The sequence below is a fragment of the Protopterus annectens genome, chromosome 1.part1, assembly GCF_019279795.1.
Source record: "Protopterus annectens isolate FY-2018-M chromosome 1.part1, PAN1.0, whole genome shotgun sequence".
NCBI lineage: Eukaryota > Metazoa > Chordata > Ceratodontiformes > Protopteridae > Protopterus > Protopterus annectens.
In genome coordinates, this window is record NC_056726.1 from 946233957 (window position 1) to 946251545 (window position 17589).

Below are 17589 nucleotides of genomic sequence, written 5' to 3' on the forward strand. Positions count from 1 at the left end.
AGCTGCTTTCCTCTACCATGCCACTGTCAATATGAACAGTGCTGTGAAGTGTGCTTTCTATTACATCTAGGTACTGTGGGTAGAACAGGTATTTAACAGATCCTGTTAGTTTACTCTTTTCCTTCATATTTTAAAACACCTCTTTGCAAGATGATCAAAAGAGCAGATCCCTGTCGAGAAGTGAGTTAAAGAGTTGTACTCTGACATCCACTAGCAAGAGAACCACAGCCAAGTGTGCTGCCTAATGACTGACCCAACAGCAGCAACCTTAGATGTTTCATCAACAGCATCATACACATACTTTATGACATGCCTTCCCACATGTGAAGTTGACTGGACAAGACTAACTTTGCTTTCAGAGTACTGCCAGCAATGAAATCCCCCAAAAGCCATCAATTCACTGCATAAGTAATCATGTGTGCCTGACAATTCAAGGATTCTGATATGTAGTGTTACTGATGTAAGAATGTTTTCTCCAAAGTGGTCCAATATTCTGCTCTCCGAGTCAGGAGAGAGTTATTCGGGCATGGATACGTCTGGAGCACTGAACAACAGCACAGCTGCTGTATTTCCCACTTGATTGTTATAAAGGTACTAGAAGGATCTTGGATCTAATAAAAGCAGTCAGAGTCTGGGAGCAGCGGGGTTGAGAATTTGATATTAGCGATGCTGCAATGTGGGCATCCTGTAAGGCCTTAAGAACCAGAGGACTATCTAAATGGCTGCAAGTGTCTAAATCAATAAGGTTAAACATATTCTATGGGCATCTGAGGCATCCCTAGTTGCAACTATCAAACAAGATGTCCTTTTGGGGGTGGATATGATTGCAGGGTGTCCCTATCATCTACATCAAATCCTAAAGGGGAGGAAGCTTGAATCTGTAATCCAGACCCTCCTCTTCTTCAGATTCCAGAGAGTAAAGTCTTTCTAGCAAGAAGTGATTCTCTTACCATTCTTCAAAACATACACGTGCACACATGAACATATGTGGACACACGCACACACACACACACACACACACATACACTCACACAAACACACACGAACACTCATGGACACAAATGCACACATACGCACACTACTTTTTGCAAGTCAGATATACCACTTGCATGTAACTGACGTTGGTTCTTTTGCAGAAAAAGTAACTCCTATATGCACCAGCACCACAATTAATCAAGGAAAAAGGAGAACAGATAGCAAAAGTTCCACGAGGCCAGACCCAGACTTTGGAATCCGGCCGACCGAAGGGCTGCCTGAGGCAGGACAACCCATTTGTTAGGACTGCAGATGCATCCTTGAAGGACATCGTATCTGCCCAAATATGGAAGACTTTGCCAAGGTGCAAGGCTGACAACAGCCATACACCAACACAACAAGGCAAACACAGACTACAGCAAGAGGGAGCTAAACATGGTGTTGGCTAAGGACAACTATATACTGAGACTACTCCAATGTTCTTGAGAAGGTGGAGTCAGCTGAGGGTTGGGTGCCGACTCCTGAAGCCTGGCCACCTGCACTGGAGATCCTTATGGCAATGATTACTGGAACAGTGATTCATGTGAAATGACTTGTTTTGTCAGATTGACCTGAAACTGCTCAAGTACCTCAAGAATACAAAAAACTCTCACTTTTATTCTGGATGTCAAGGAAAAAAAAAACAACCAAACAAAACCCCCCCCCCCCCCAAAAAAAAAAAAAAAACAAAGGACAATGTAGTGGCTTGCACAAACATAATCAGCTTTGTCATAAAGCATAAGCTAACCTTTGGGGTCACTCATTCTAAATGTACACTTTGTCGCAAAAGTCATGTATTAGGGTCTGGCATTTGGAAACTACACTGACAGCTGTAATGGCCTTCAGAAAAAGATCCTGCCCTTCTCCCCCTTTTTTGGTGGGTGGAAGCTGTCTCGGGAGAAACAGGTAATGGGTGATCAACTTAAATTAGGGAAAAGGTTTACCACCCTCATTGTCAGTAAATGTTAATAAAGAAATGGTTAGGTGAAAGGTGATATTTTTTAAAATATACTTTGAATGCCAAGTTACATAATCCCAAGTGTTACAGTATATTTTTACTGTTAGCTCATTTGAATGTATGTAATGTAGAGCTCCAGGACTTCCGCTTAAAAGGTGTTTTGTTTAGTTAGATCTTCCCGGGTCTTGCAGGAAAGTTATCTCGGTAACGATATACAAGAAAGGGAAGAAAATGAGCCTTCTGTCCTACAGATACATTTCTAATTTAAATCGGTTATAAACTCTAAATGGCAGTGATAACAGATATACTTAGTAAGGTAGTACCTTATTTGTTAGATTCTGATCAGACATTGTTGGGGGGTGTAAGCAGATCTTTGATAATATAATCAGAACTACAACTATCCTGTGCTAGGTTCTTGGACTAAAAAAGTGCACTAATCAGTCTAAATGCTGAGAAGCCATTTGAAGGAGTGCACTGTGCAGCGGAGTTTCCTGGAAAAAAGTTTTAAGAAAATTTAGATTACATAAGAAACTTGTAAGTTTAACTTTCTCCATATACAGAAACTTTCACGTGAAAGTAAAGACTCAGTTTGGTCTTTCTTAATCTTTTGTTAGTACTAGGGGAATGAAACAAGGTGTACCACTCTCCTGCCCATATGGTTTGTTCTTTATCTCAAGCTGTTAGCTACACTGATCAGCTAATCAGAATTGACATGATGCCTAATAGGAAATACTAAGCACAAAATCATATGATATGCAGATAATATATTGCTTTTTTCTACAGAATCCATTGGAAGATCTTGACAATTATTTGAGTTTAAGTTTAACAGGTTTTCTGGGATATAAAATAAATATTGAAGAAAAAAAAAAAAAAACATGCCCTTGTAATAAATGCTGTCCCACTATTTGACATTAAGGCACAACATCCAAGTCTGTGGATGAACAACTCTTAAATACTTAAGAGTCCGGGTATGTCTCTGCATTGAGTAGGTAGTATTTAAAACATATGTCAGTCAGTTTAACACTGGAGGCAAAAACTGGGAATGCTAGCTCTGAACGTTTTTTTTTTTTTGGTCACCTCATACTACTAGCCTGGTCCCTAATGCTTCATGTCCACGTTACATCTACCTGCCATCCTTCTACACCCCTCAACTTACTCCGGTACTGCTGTGGCTGATTATGGATCCTAAAGTCATCCTTGTGGTTCATGTCTCTGTATTTCTGTTTGCAGGGGGGGTTATTTTATGCTCTACCCACTCATGCTCATCTTTGACGAGAACCCTCAATACAGTCACGCCCATCCTTTCCTGTCGCCTGTCAGTTGCTCAAGCTACTAATCAAACCTTGGATACATGGGTTGTAGTTAGGGCTTTATCCCTCTACACCACCAGAGTAGCTCAATAATTCTGAACTTTGATGAAAAGATTGAGGCCATAACTTATTTTATTTTACCCCTTTCATTTTTGTATTTCCAGGCTTATCATGTCTGGTTTCCCCAATAGTATACTACAATATTTAAAAAATAGTCATTGATTTTTATATGAGGCTAGGGCATGCAACAGATAAAGAGGGATCAGTAAAAACATATGCAAAGAATGGAGTGGACTAGGCCCCCCAGACCTCTTGACATACTTCCAGGGGGTGCAGTTGAAGGCCTTATTGATGGTGCAGTCAGTACATTGTGAAGCAATGTAGAAATATTTTGTGTAGGCACCGCTTTGGTTCACTCTTCTGGATGCCAGAACATGGAATTGGTCTAACATTTTAGGGAGGAAATGACCCATCCATTTTAGCATGTTTCAAACAGTTGGTAATTAAAGTATTAAAAAAATGAGTATTTGATGGAATTGAAAACATTCTTTTACTGATAGGATATAAAAACCTGGGGAGAAGGGAAGAAGAATCCTTTAAAAACTAGACTAAAAAAAACACAACAATAAAATATTGAGAAAAGCTTCAAACTGGTCTGGAATGAATCACATTGGCAAAAAGCAAGATGCAAGGTTGCCCTAAAGGAAGGATAACATACTTTGTTGGGTTAACTGGTATAGTAAAAAATTTAATTTATATCCTCAAAATAACCAATTAAAATCTGATTCCTTATCCTGTCTGAGCAAGCACAAAGGGGGTACTTTGAAATGAAGGGTTTGGTTACTGTCACAATAACGGGATTTAGACAAATTCATATCAAAGCAGGGCTATAATGGAAGATGAATGCAGATGAACTTAGAAAGCAAGTTGAGAGCAGTATTTTCTCTCTGAACAATGGAAGTGAATGTGCCACTTTACAAAGTGCATCACAAAGAGCTAAAAGTTCCATATTTTTTTTCTGGAGAAGCATACACAAATACTTTTACACTCCCTTTATACTTCAGCATATACTTTCATAAGCCCAGGTGCAGTGTTGGGGTATTACAATGGGGAGGAAAGAGACACTTGGAGCCACACTCTTGGACTCTAATCTCAATTTCAAGACTAATTTAAGAGTAATCTGTCCTCCATTTCAAAGAAACAGATTTCCCCATCAGAACTCATGATGCTTCTAGTGTTACACTGAGATTTTATAATCACAAAAACAGGACAGAACAATAGCTTTCATTATTTTGTTAGTAGCTAAGAAGGATATAAACAGAAAATGGAAACCAGCTAATTCCCCTGTGTTACGAACAATTCAAGGTCATGAAGTTTGAAGCAGATGACAATATACCATAAGTGGGCAATGTATCCTGGAGGTTTGGGATGGATTACTAGTGGGGTGGACAACCCTGTTTCAGACAAGAATTGGGATATACTATCTAGATGAGGTGGCTACTAAAATGATTCACTGCTGATGCTGCCAGCTTGGGAAGCAATTACTACCCTGGAGACAATTACCTTAGATAAGTGAATGCATCAATGGAAATGCTGTATGGAGTGGATATAGTTTACTTATGACATACTTATAAAGCCAACATGAATGAAACACTCATCTTAACTGGAAGTAGAAACTGAGGCTCAAATGAAAACAGTATGATATGGAACAAGAAGACTTGGGCTAAACCTGAGGATCAATCCCAAACATGCTTCTGAGCCCACAAGGAAACAAAATACCATTGGGCACTGTAAGCTACATACCTAATGAGAAAGAATTTGAACTATTAACCAACAGGGCCCTTGCTGTTCTCCATCTTCATTAACGACCTTTATACTGTCATCCCAAAAGTCAGCTGTATCCAATATGATGATGACTCTATTCTGATTTGCTCAGCCACATCTCCAGTAGAGTTATGGTCAGCTACCCAGACCACCTTTAATACAATAGAAAGCTGGCTTTCTAAACATCGTCTGATCCTAAATCCCAAAAAAACTAAAATGCTGTTATTTTCACCAACACATAGGTCTACCGCTTTCACCTTTACCATAAATTCAAATGATGGCACAATAATCTCCCCAGACCCCTCTACAAAACTATTAGGTGTCATCATAGACAATAAACTAAAATTCGACCTACATGTTAACCAAACTATCAAAACCATCAATAAAAAACTAGGGTAACTTTACAGAATAAAAGCCTTTCTAACCCCTCCAGCTAAAATTGCCATAGCTCGCTCTCACCTTCTTTCAACCCTTCTTATGCATCCCCTCTACTCTCAAATTTAAACAAGACTGCCACTGGGCTGCCTTTTAGGACACATCATTGCATCAATCTAAATCAGCCTGAGTGGCTTGAACTACCTAGCCTAAATCAGTATAACACCAACTGATATGGGCCCTATAAAATCCTAATAAAATATTATCACCCTCTATAACAATCCTAGACTGCTTTGATAATTCAGACTAGCAAAATTAATTCCAGCTGATATTACCAAATAGTCTGTTTGTAATATGTAATGCTGGTATTATGTAATGCTCTATCTGCTTACCCTTGGAGCTTTTCTCCCCCCTTCCGCTGAAAATGGACATGCATCCAGTCAACAAATGTCACCATGTTCAATAATAGAATGGAGCACAGCAACAGTTATCCCACTTCACAAAGGGGGAGACACCACTGATCCCGGAAACTATAGACCTATTAGCCTGATGAGCCTGGTCTGCTCATCATGGAACTCATAAACAAAGACAGATGCCAGTGCAGTGTCATCCACTTTGGTATGAACTACCACACAGGCAGCAATCTACTTAACAGTGGATAGTAGTCTCTCCTTTCATAGTCACCATCAGCAGTAGTCAGGGAAGTCCTTCTACATGGCATCATCATAAATAAAGGGTTCTCATCCAGGAAAAAAAGGAGGTCATCCCCTCCTGACTACGGCGATCATTAGACTGACTATGATATAATGCCCCTTTTGGAATGTACCTCACAAAGAACGCCACAGAAGTACCTCATAAAGAGGATTACTGGACTCAAACAAATGCCCTACACTGACCGCCTCAAAAAACTCCAGCTTTACTCCGTAGCATATCGCCTACTCCGAGGTGATCTCTGCCTAACATATAAAGCTATGTCAAACCCAGAGCTGTTGGACATGCTACACCTAAAGAAATCCCAATCCCTCTGAGCTACACGCTCTAGGGACCTAAACCTTGTCACCACAATAAACAGGACATGCTGGAGGGATAGACTCCTATCCCAGAGACTTCCCATACTCTGGAACAGGCTACCCATCTATGTCAAGCAAAGTTCTTCATTAGCACTCTTCAAAAAAAATCTTGATGAGTGGATGGGAAATAGGAAATACACCCCGGGGATCACGTCTGTGTCTCTGCTCGACAGTGGCACAGGAAAATAACTTTCTTGGGTGGCGTAAGCCAGGGAACCTTGTTGGCTAGGCTTATGTAGGCCCTTGGGCTGATAGCCTAGTACCTACCTATGAACCTATGAACAATACATGATAGTAGATAGTACTCCACAGAATGTCAGAAGGCAGGGCATTATGTACCCAGAAATGAAGTTCTGAGATGGAGACTTGATTCCAGTAACTGGGAAAGGAAGGAGGACAGAAATCTGCACATGTTGCTACTATGTAAGAAGCATCCTATCAGTTCTATTTCAAACCATAATTATAAAGTGTTTATGTTTATAACAGCTAGTAGAATGGCAAAGGTATTGACAAAATTGACAGATAGGTTCATAGGTTCATACTAGGCTATCTGCCCTAGGGCATTTATAAGCCTAGCCAGAATGTGTTTGGCTTTCGCCACACATTTTAAATTTATTTTGCTATTCCCTTTTTCGAGGTTAGTATACTGTGCCTCTGTCTAACAGTGACACAGAAGTGATACCCGGGGTAAACCTACGATCTCCCATCCACTCACTCATCAAGATTCCTCTTGAAGAGAGTCAATGACTGACTCTGCCTAACCTGGACTGGGATTTTATTCCAGAGTGAAGGGAGCCTCTGGGTTATGAATCTGTCCCTCCAGCATGTCCTATTTATTTCAGTGCTGAGGTTCAAGTCTCGAGCGTGGCTCGATGGGATTTGGATTTTCTGAGGTGCAGCATGTCCATTAATTCCGGGTTGGACATGGCTTTATACGTCAGGCACAGATTGCCTCTGAACAGGCGGTATGCCACTGAGTAGAGCTGGAGTTTCTTTAACCGGGCAGCATATGGCATCTGTTTGAGCCCTTTGATCCTCTTGGTGAGGTACTTTTGGGGTCTTTCCAGTTGCTGCAGGTGTCTGGTAAGGTACATCCCAAAAGGGGCATTGTACTCAATTATGGGCCCGATGAGGGATGAGTAAAGAGGCATGATGACCTCCCCTGATCTAGATGTGAATCCCTTCATGATTAGGTGGGCTATATAAAATGTTTTTCTAACCACTTTGGCCACGTGGTTGTCAAATGAGAGATTGCTATCAACTTGGGTCCTCAGGTCCCTAATTACTTCTTCTGTACTTACTGGATTACCACCTATGCGGTAATTTGTGGGCACTTTGTTTTTGCCAGAGGGGATGACTATACACTTTTTGGCATTTAGCTTGAGGCCATGGTATGGATCTACACTGTTTTATGCAGGATTGGCAAATATCTGACAGCATTAACAGAATGATGGTGAGCCAGAGGGATGGAAAGTGTAAAAAAATGACACTGTTTTAGTTGGGTCCTGATGTAGAGAAAACATTTGATACAGTCAGCTCTGATTTTATGAGTAGGTAGGGCAATAGTAGCATTTGGATTCCAGGATACAGTTAATTAGGAGAATACACAAAGGCACACATTAAAGTGGGATGGTTCTTCTCTGACAAGCTGTGTTGGAACAGAGGAACAAGGCAGGGGCGTCTTCTTCTCCTTTGGTCTTTGCTTTATATTTAGAGACATAGACAAAGAAAATAAGGGACTCGTACTCAAGGATATAACTGGTACGGTAATCAAAAAAATCTACCTTTATTTGCAGAAGATATTATTTTTTTACATCTTAAATCCAGAAAAGGACATTTCTGTGTTGAGGAACATTTTGAGACCACTTCAAGTCTTTTTGGGGGATATACAATTAAAGTTAAAACAAAGGCTATATCAATAAACTGTATACCCATACATGAATTGGATTGGCAATACCCATACTTATGGGGACATGATAGGATGAAGTTACAGCAGCTAAGGATATGCAGAAAATATTAAGCCAAAGACAATACAAAAACTGAAAAGATGGAAGCTTTTGACTGTGGATATGGACAGTAAAATACAAGCAGTGAAAATGTTTCAGTCCCTTTAGTTTTACAAACAAGTCAGAAATCATTTTATCAAGCAGAGCAGAAGTTGTGGGTGCTAATTAATAGAGCTGAAGGAAATTGGGAGGGTAAGAATTAAGTGAGAGAAGCTACTTCTCGATCCATTCAGGAGACTGTATAACTATCTAAACAATTTTACTTACTCTGCAAATCCGTATCCAAAAAAACAATTACAATTATATAGGTTTCGACATTGATCTTCTTCAGTAAAATGTAATTTAACAGTTTATCTTGCTATAGTTAAATTAAACCGTTTTGGTGCCAATATGACATAATTTATATACACACATATATAAAACAGTAATTTTCACATAATTCTACTAACATAACATTTTTATGAAAATAATCATATTACAAAATATTTAGTTTTCTTTTAAAATTAGTTCACCAAAATAAAAAATATGATTTCATTCAAGCACATCCAAATAAACATGAGGTTTTGCTGACACCTAGTGGAATAAGTTAATTAATGCAGCCAAATAAAATATAAACAGAGTCACTTTAATGTATATTTATAACTTGGTCAGTACCCAAAAACATAAAACAAGCTGCTTCATGTTTCAAAGTATGTTAAAACAGCCCATTACTTTCCCTTTTGCAACAAAAATCATTCAAATGTTCAGAAATGCTGTGCTTAATTTAAGCATATGTGCTGCCTTGCTAACATAAAAGGCTAAACGTGAATACAATACTAAATACATTTCTCATTACCTTTTACATGACATCAGAGAACTATGATAGATTTTGGAGACAAATTCATTGCAAACACACTTTTTAGTAATAATAATAACATCTTTTGAATATGGTTTTCACACAGGAATTGTTTCATTATTTTTTTGCTATGTTTTTTAAGAGCTCATTTGTTTTTAATTGATTGATTTTTTTTGATTGGTGGTTTTATTTTGAATATGGGTATAAAAGTATTTTTTATATTAGAACTATTAATTCTGAGGAAGGCCTCTGAAAGGTCGAAAACACTTACTTTTTGTATTATTAAATTTCATTTTGCATGTCTCAGTGGTGTCCTCTTTTTCTCTTTGTTCCATCGAAGTGATATTTAAACACTTAAAAACGGAACATCATCCACGCGGCATACAACTCCTTTTTTCATTGAGATGTGTTTTCAATAGCCTTGGCCTTTTTATTTATTTATTTTTTCATAAATTTGCATTCCTCTTGAAGTATTTAAGAAAAATGTTTATCAGTCCTTATAATAAGCTAATTTTCATTTATAATCTCCTTAATTCTTAATTATTTTAGTATTAGAACCAAAAGTGGTTGTTGTTGTGTCTTTTGGCTTTTCTCGGTTAGGGGATGCCACAGCGGAACTCTGGCCCGCTAATGATTGGCAGTAGATTTTTACGTGCCGAGTTGCCGGCCCTGACACACAACCTTCAACAAAGGTATGCCCATTCACGCATGTCTCCACACAGAAGATGCTCTAGCTGAGAATCGAACAGGACGTCTTACTGTGAGGCGACAACGCTACCGCAGCACCACCACTGCAGTTATTGGAACCAAAAGTGGTAATAAATGAAAATCTGTGGGAATTAGTATTGTACTCAGTTTTATATTTCAATGGTTCAGTCTTCACTACTGTATCAGTTTCTTCTCTTATCTTTCAGTTCATCTGACCAACTGTAACCTCTAGGTACAAATCTCTGACTCAGTCCTAAGGAACAACTGATACAATCCATTTCTTCTGAACAAATTTTGGTATAGTACAAACCATGTATTCTGGATGACAACTGGTTGCCCATAATAGGATTTTTTTTACTAAATGGCTTCCTGAATAGCTTAGTCTGAACCATGCATCACTGTTCTTCACTAAGGTCAGATCTAAAGATGAGATCTCCTGTAGTTCAAATTCAACAGTGAACTCTATTCCCCATTTACTTTCATTAACATATTCTACATATCCCTTAATTTAACTATATCTGATTTCCAGACCAACCAAAAGTAACTGAGGAACCATCACATATATTCATCACGTATAAATACAAGCTATGTCTTAACTTTTTCCACATACCCCATTAAAAGATCAACACGAATAGGGACAAAAGATAACATAGCTGTTTCATTCACCCAAAGAAAACACTGATTTTTGTAATAAAAAACATTTTTAAAAATATGTTCTGCATGGACCAGTAAAAAGGTATTAGTAAATCCTGGTTTCTAGAGCTCAGCACAATGCAAACAATATTTGAAACCACCCAGCTCCTCAAGACAGAAATGTCCTTTTGAATCAACTGCAAAAAACGTTAAGTGTCACTTAATCTAGATCTTACAAGGGCAACAATGGCTTTAATTAAAAAGTCACTAAGGTCCTGTTAAAGACCCAATGCCTGACACTATTAGTCTACCTGACAGTGTCCATATTTTATGGATGTCTGGAGTGGCTATAAATTGTTGACAATATGGGTCCTTAACTGCAACTCTTTCATTATTTATTTATTTATGTATTTCTTGGTCAACAATGCCTTTATCACATGCATTACTGAAAACCTATCATTTTGATTTTAAAGGTGGGATTCACGCCATTCTTTGACAGTATATACCATCCTCTAATTGTTTTAATGTTTCCCAATGATACTTGTTAATATACAATAACACTACACTTCCACCTTTATCTGGCTTTGTTACCAAAATATTTTTTATTATTTCTCAGATTTAAATGCTAACCTTTCATACAAATCCCCAAGTACAGCCTTCTCAAAAGACATTATAGGAATATTCAATGGCAGATGAAATTCTGATTTTTTTGAAAAATTCTCTTAAATGCGGCTTCCTAGAAAAACTGTTAACATCATTCATACACTGATATTCTGAAGTGAAAGTTGTAGGTTTAAATTAAGGCCTTTATTTAGCAGATTAATTTCATCTTTATTGGGCAAAAAAGAAGACATAGTATGCACTAAGTCGTTGCATTTATTTACTTCATTTCCTGACACCCCTTCTAAATTTCTCTAAGGGGATTGATAATCTCATCAGAAATGGCACTTTTTGTCTGTGGTAAAAACACAGTTTCATAATCTGCCTCAGTTGATAAGGGTGTCTCATCCATAAAAAAATACCTGATGAATCAGATGACTATAGCATTGATTGCAAGCTCAAAGACGCAGGTTTCTTTCATTTAGCAACCACTCAAAATGTTGACTTGTTTCTGTTATTAGAAGAGCAAACCATTTTATATTTAAAAAGCTACCAATTAGACTATTTGTTTCTCCCTATAGAACAAGGTGGTATATGATTACTTGATACAGTTAAGGCTCATACAACACAAGGAGAAAGTTATAAATCAAACTGGAAAAGGATGATGATGAAATGAGGGGAGTTTGAGAAATAAGGAGTGAGTAGGATTTTGGATGCAGGTCCCTAAAGTGAACAATAACCATACAGGATATTATATTCGTAAATAAGCAAAAAAAGTATTCAAAAGAACTAAACCAACACAGGAATGGAGAAAGGGGATTTTTACAAATACGGATGACTGTAATTAGGGATGTAGGAAATAGGCAAGAGAGGGATGGAATTTACTGAAGAAAATTAGCAAAGAAACAGAGGTATCAAAAACAAATATCTAAAAAGGGAAAGTAATGGGTGGGATGAGGCCAAGCAAAAGTTTGGACTGCATGTTAAGAGACTGCCTTTCTTACCAGGGATTGATAAAGAGATACGGGAGTACTAAATGAAGACCACATCTGGTAGAGTTTTTAGCTGATTCTAACATAGAAATTGCTGTTAAAAAAGAGATAATTTGTACAGTATAGAAAACATTGATTGATGCTATAAGAACCAATCAGAGGAGGTTAGAAAAGATTGGGAGGACAGACTAGAAAGGTAATTCACAATGGAACAATGGAAGGAGGTTTGTACGGCTCCCACACATGCAGGAAAGTCGATAAGGTTTATGAGTTTTGCATGGAAGTGTTTGCACCGGTATTTTTTACCCCAAACAAACTTCCGAAAACTTTTCCTCACGTAGAAAACAAATGTTTGGGTGTGACTGGAAAAAGAGAAGTAACTGAAAACACATAGTTTAGGAATGTAATAAATTAGCAGTGAGACTTTACTATGCTTAATGCTACTGGATGCCAAAAAGCAATTACTAGAAAATGGAAATTAAAATCTAAATCAACTGTAACTGAACTACTCAGTATTATAAAGGAGACAGAAGAACTGGATGTAAGATCTTTAAAAAAGGGAAGGAGCAAATTATAAAGAAGTAAATGGCATCTATGGAACAATACTTGCAAAATAATGTTCAGGAGGAGGAAAAGGGGGGATTAAGAGAAGGCAGAAACTGAAGCAATCTATGTAAAGTTGGAGTGAATGATAATTTTTAAAAAGAACACGTATGTACAAAGCATGAAATTAATAATGAAAACATTTTATTTTTATTAATGTGTATGTACTTATGTCACTGTTTAAAATATGATTATTTAATAAAGATGTTTAAATGAAAAAGAAGGGATCTGTTGGAAAAAAAGATCAGACAATAACAGGTGTCAAGGAGAGGAGTCATAATGCTGAAGAGCCCTTCACAATTTAAAATTAATTTTCCATTTCAAAGAAGAGCTCTACCTTAGACTTCATAAATAAGAGAGTTCCTGTGCTGGTTTGATGAAATTTTGATATGAAGATGGCTTTATGTTAATTATGGCATCTGTGAGAAAGTTTTCTTCCATTTATTTCCAGCAGTTTAAACCTCAGCAATTTTTATGTGACATACCAGCATCCAGCCAAGACAGAAACCGCCTCCTTATATAACAAACAGGACTTAAAGTTGCCTGTTTTCTCAGTGTAGTCACTAATGGCCAAATGTTAACCCCATTACTAGCTCTGGATGTACCAGGTCCTCCAGATACTACAGGGGAAAATAAGTACCTTCAGCTCCAACGTTCTATGCTATACAATTCCTAGAATGTTTCATTAATCATAGGCTATAAATACTTTCAGGTGAGCTCTAGATCTCTCGACATGCGTCTCTGGTTATAATATACAAGTCCACACTCAAAACATGCTAAAACCATTTCAAAAATCTCTGGAGGTGCCTCTAGGGAAGTTTTCAACAGGTCACAAGGAATCTGTAGTTATTTGCAACTGTTACTGCAATATTGTATCCTAACATGAAAATGGATGTTAAAAATTGTGATGCTACATTCTACTACAAAACTCATCTTAATAGGAGAAAGAGACCTACAGCACTGAGAACTCAGGACAGCTCATACGAGTGTGTGATAATCTGGAAAGGAATGCAAACTAACATCCCAAATGAAGGAATTGCTTGAAATAACAGCAGAGTCCACTAAAGATCCAAGACTAAGAGACCTGGAATCAGGCTATGAAAAAACTATTTTATCAGTACCAAATCACTAACACATTCTTGTGCTACTCTTACCTCAAAGAGGCACTCAAACAATTCTGGAACAAGCAACAAGCCAAAACACAGCATGCATACTGAGAATTACACCAAATAACAGCGCTTTATGTTTTTTCAAATAATTTTTATGAGCATCTATCACATCTGTTGATGACATCCAACATTCTTCTGGCAGTAGCAAAAGAATTAGCAGCCCTAAAATACCCTTTAAGTGATTTAATTTATTTTGTTTACAATTTGTGAAATGCTAAGAAAACTCTGGTCACTAGACAGCACAGCCAAATCACCAAAGTAAGCTTTGTAAGTATGGGAATGTTCTAAACATATATCTGCAATTCTAAAGTAGACCCTCAAAATAATCATGTTGTCTGAATGTGATCTCCACAAAGAGATCATTCAGCAGTGGAGCCCCCCCAGGGTCCTGCTTGGCACCTACTACTCTGAAGTAAAAGCCAATACCAAAGGGCTCTGGCTGGCTACGTTTACAGATAATGGCAAGGTAAGAGCAGTCATCGAATCCCCAAATGACCTAGAAATCTCGCAGGAAGGTTTGTCCCATATAAATAACTGCTGCCAAAATCATGGACTGAAACTAAATGCCAAAAATAGTTTACTGTATCCTTTCAGAAGTCAGCTACCTCGAGAATCACCACACTGACAATATGTCCCCAAGAGCTGACCCAGTAGTTTAGGTTTTGGGAATTTATGTGGACAGTGACCTACCTTTCAAATAACATATGACCATTGTTGTTAGAAAGTCTTTCTATATTGTACAGCTTATAAACAAGGAATTGTGTCTAGATCCAGGCATGTCATTGTCCCCCTTTACTCAGCTCTCATTAGGCCAGCCATTGAGTATAATGCCCCCCTTGGCATGCATCTGTCCAAATACATGCAACATCTGAACTATATGTTACTAAAAAGATACAAGGCCTAAACAATACGTCCTACATAGACTGACTCAAAGTAATGTCACTATAGTCAGTATCCTACAGGCTGCTAATAGGTGATCTGTGGTTGGCATAAAAGCATCTCTGACCTAATAATAATGGATTTATTACACATAAGAAAGTCACATGGTGCCAGAAAAATGTTTGGTCCACGGATCTAAACCTCAACTGCAACAACAACAGAATGGTTTGGAGTGACAGCTATCTCTTGCAGGGGATACTATTCTCTAAACAGACTCCCCAGCCACGTAAAAGAAAGCACATCTCTGTCCATATTCAAGTTCAACTTGTCTCCGTGGATGTGAAACAGAAACTTTACCCCAGGGCTGCTGCCTGTCCTACTAATGGAAAGAGGCAGCACCTAATGCTTTATCCCATGCATTGGTCCCCTCAAATTATCTATGGCATGACCCTAGTTATTCTCACTAGACGTGATATGTAATTATCAACCCTGAAATGAGCAAGGTCCATCTAACACAAAATGGGATAGGCTAATTCTAATGGCCAGGTTTAAAATGTCTTGCAAGGGCAGCTAGCCTAGTACTTACCTATTGACCTATATTTTTATTCAGAAACTCTTATCAGGTGCAACAAACTTTGGTGAAAATATTATAACTTAAACAAGACTTGCCTTTAAACAATCTATAGTATTTTCCAGACAGCTGAATATATACTACTTGCAAAGTTTTATACACTGTTTCATGTTTTAATGGGATTCTAGTTTCCAAATAGGAAGGTCAGATGCTTCAAAACAGGATCCAATGTGTTTTACTTTGCATATTTCCATTTACATCTGTTGTTGCAATCATCCATTCATAAACTGTGATTAATTACTATGAACATACAACACTCTAAGTTAACATGGCATCACCTATTGACAAGGTCTAACAAAAGCTGATAATTAAAGAGCGATAGATTAGATTCTTCTTGGAAATAAACATAAGGTTAAGACAAAAAGAAAAAAACAAAATTGGAAACAAATTATTTATATGTAAAGAGGCTGAAAAAAGGCAAACTTTGAAACAGTACATTTTTGGTTCTTAAAGATTCATACTACAGTAAAAAAATAATAAAATTGCAATGATAGTCATAATACTAATACATTAACAAAGCATGCAACACAGATGTTACTTACTCTCCTAGACTTGTGTCACAAAAGGAAATGCATTAAAGGAAAAAATAAAACATATCTTTAGAACTTTCTGTATTATACAAGAAACTCCTACAAAAAGCAGTACAATTGCATTAATAAAACAAATTGGCTGTTAGTACTACTAGCATAATACCAAAGTGCATGATATCAAGACAGCCACTGCAGATCAAAATTACTTTTCAAGCAAACGCATAGATGTGAGCAACATTTAACATACATCATGTAGCAATTATGACTTCATGATAAACTGGATTAGCAACATGGTTCCTCAACTGTACAGTGGTTACATGTCATGAAAAGCTGCCACTGGGAGCAAGTTTAAACAATGCATGTGATATCCTACAATGCTACTAGCTCAGTTTCAGAACTAGAAATTAAATGCATTATGTGATGGGGGGGGGGGTAAAAAGGGGAACTGACCCCTCTATTAGCAGTTTCTAGAAGAGGTACAAGAAAAATATATTTTATTTATTTTATTTTACATTTGTTTACTGGGATAGTCTGACTGGACACATGTTCTTTTTCAGCAGAGGCCCGGGGAGAAAAGCTCCACATATAAAAATAGTCAATACAGAAAATGAACAGTAGTACAATACTCGGGTAACAATAAAAGACATTGGAACGTAGGAAAATGTTAAGCAAATGTAGAACAATATACTACTTTAGGTGTTCTCAAGCAAAATATTCAAACAAATAATACTTTGATGGCTTATTGTAGTATATGATAGGAGAAAGGACCAACCATGGTTACATATAATATAATTTGAAATAAACATCTTGGTGAAGTCTGTGCTTGATTGGTCTTAGGAATAAGACAATGAGGAAAGTAAAGATAATGTAGATGACAGAAATAGTAACTGAAAGCAGACAGTATCAGAACTTTTGGTTAAGATGAGATAGATTCCATACTAGTTAGCTCATGTTACACTCAATTCCCATAATCCCTTATTACTGTTCTTTATCTACTAACTTCCAAAGTTCACACAACCTTATCTGTATATTTACTTACTTCATGACTAGTACCTTGGTTCAGCAATGTATTGACTTTAGTCTTACCATATTTCTGCTTAGTTTCTTGCCATACTACATGAACATTTCCATATATTTATTGTATTGTATTTCTATCCATTCTATATATTCTTTTATTGCATGTTATGTAATTACTTCAGAAGTATGTATACTTAAAATGTGATCTATTTATCTTTGTTCTTACTATTTCTTTACTTACACTTTTTTTTTCTCCTCGGTCTGTGCTGAAAAAGGGCTTCTAAGAACCCATACAGACTAACCCGGTTAACAAATGTACAAATACAAATAAAATAAATAAATAGTGGCAGGCCTGGAGATGTTGATGACAGAATTAATCAGGGGTAGAACAGGGACACAGCAACCTGGATAGGAGATGAGTTTTTAGAGTAGTTT

General features: G+C 37.3%; 1 protein-coding gene across 6 annotated transcripts in view; it reads right to left on the reverse strand.

Annotated features, from left to right (window-relative positions):
* ASAP2 (ArfGAP with SH3 domain, ankyrin repeat and PH domain 2) overlaps positions 1-17589 on the reverse strand; it is a 2005955-nt gene that overhangs the window by 823385 nt on the left and 1164981 nt on the right. For 4 of the 6 annotated variants that reach the window (XM_044079125.1, XM_044079099.1, XM_044079091.1 and 1 more), the window contains exon 10: positions 16150-16158. The exons of the other annotated variants lie outside the window; for them this stretch is intronic. In XM_044079125.1, the coding sequence (XP_043935060.1) occupies positions 16150-16158 (9 nt within the window). The remainder of the gene's footprint in view (positions 1-16149; positions 16159-17589) is intronic. 6 annotated transcript variants of the gene reach the window in all.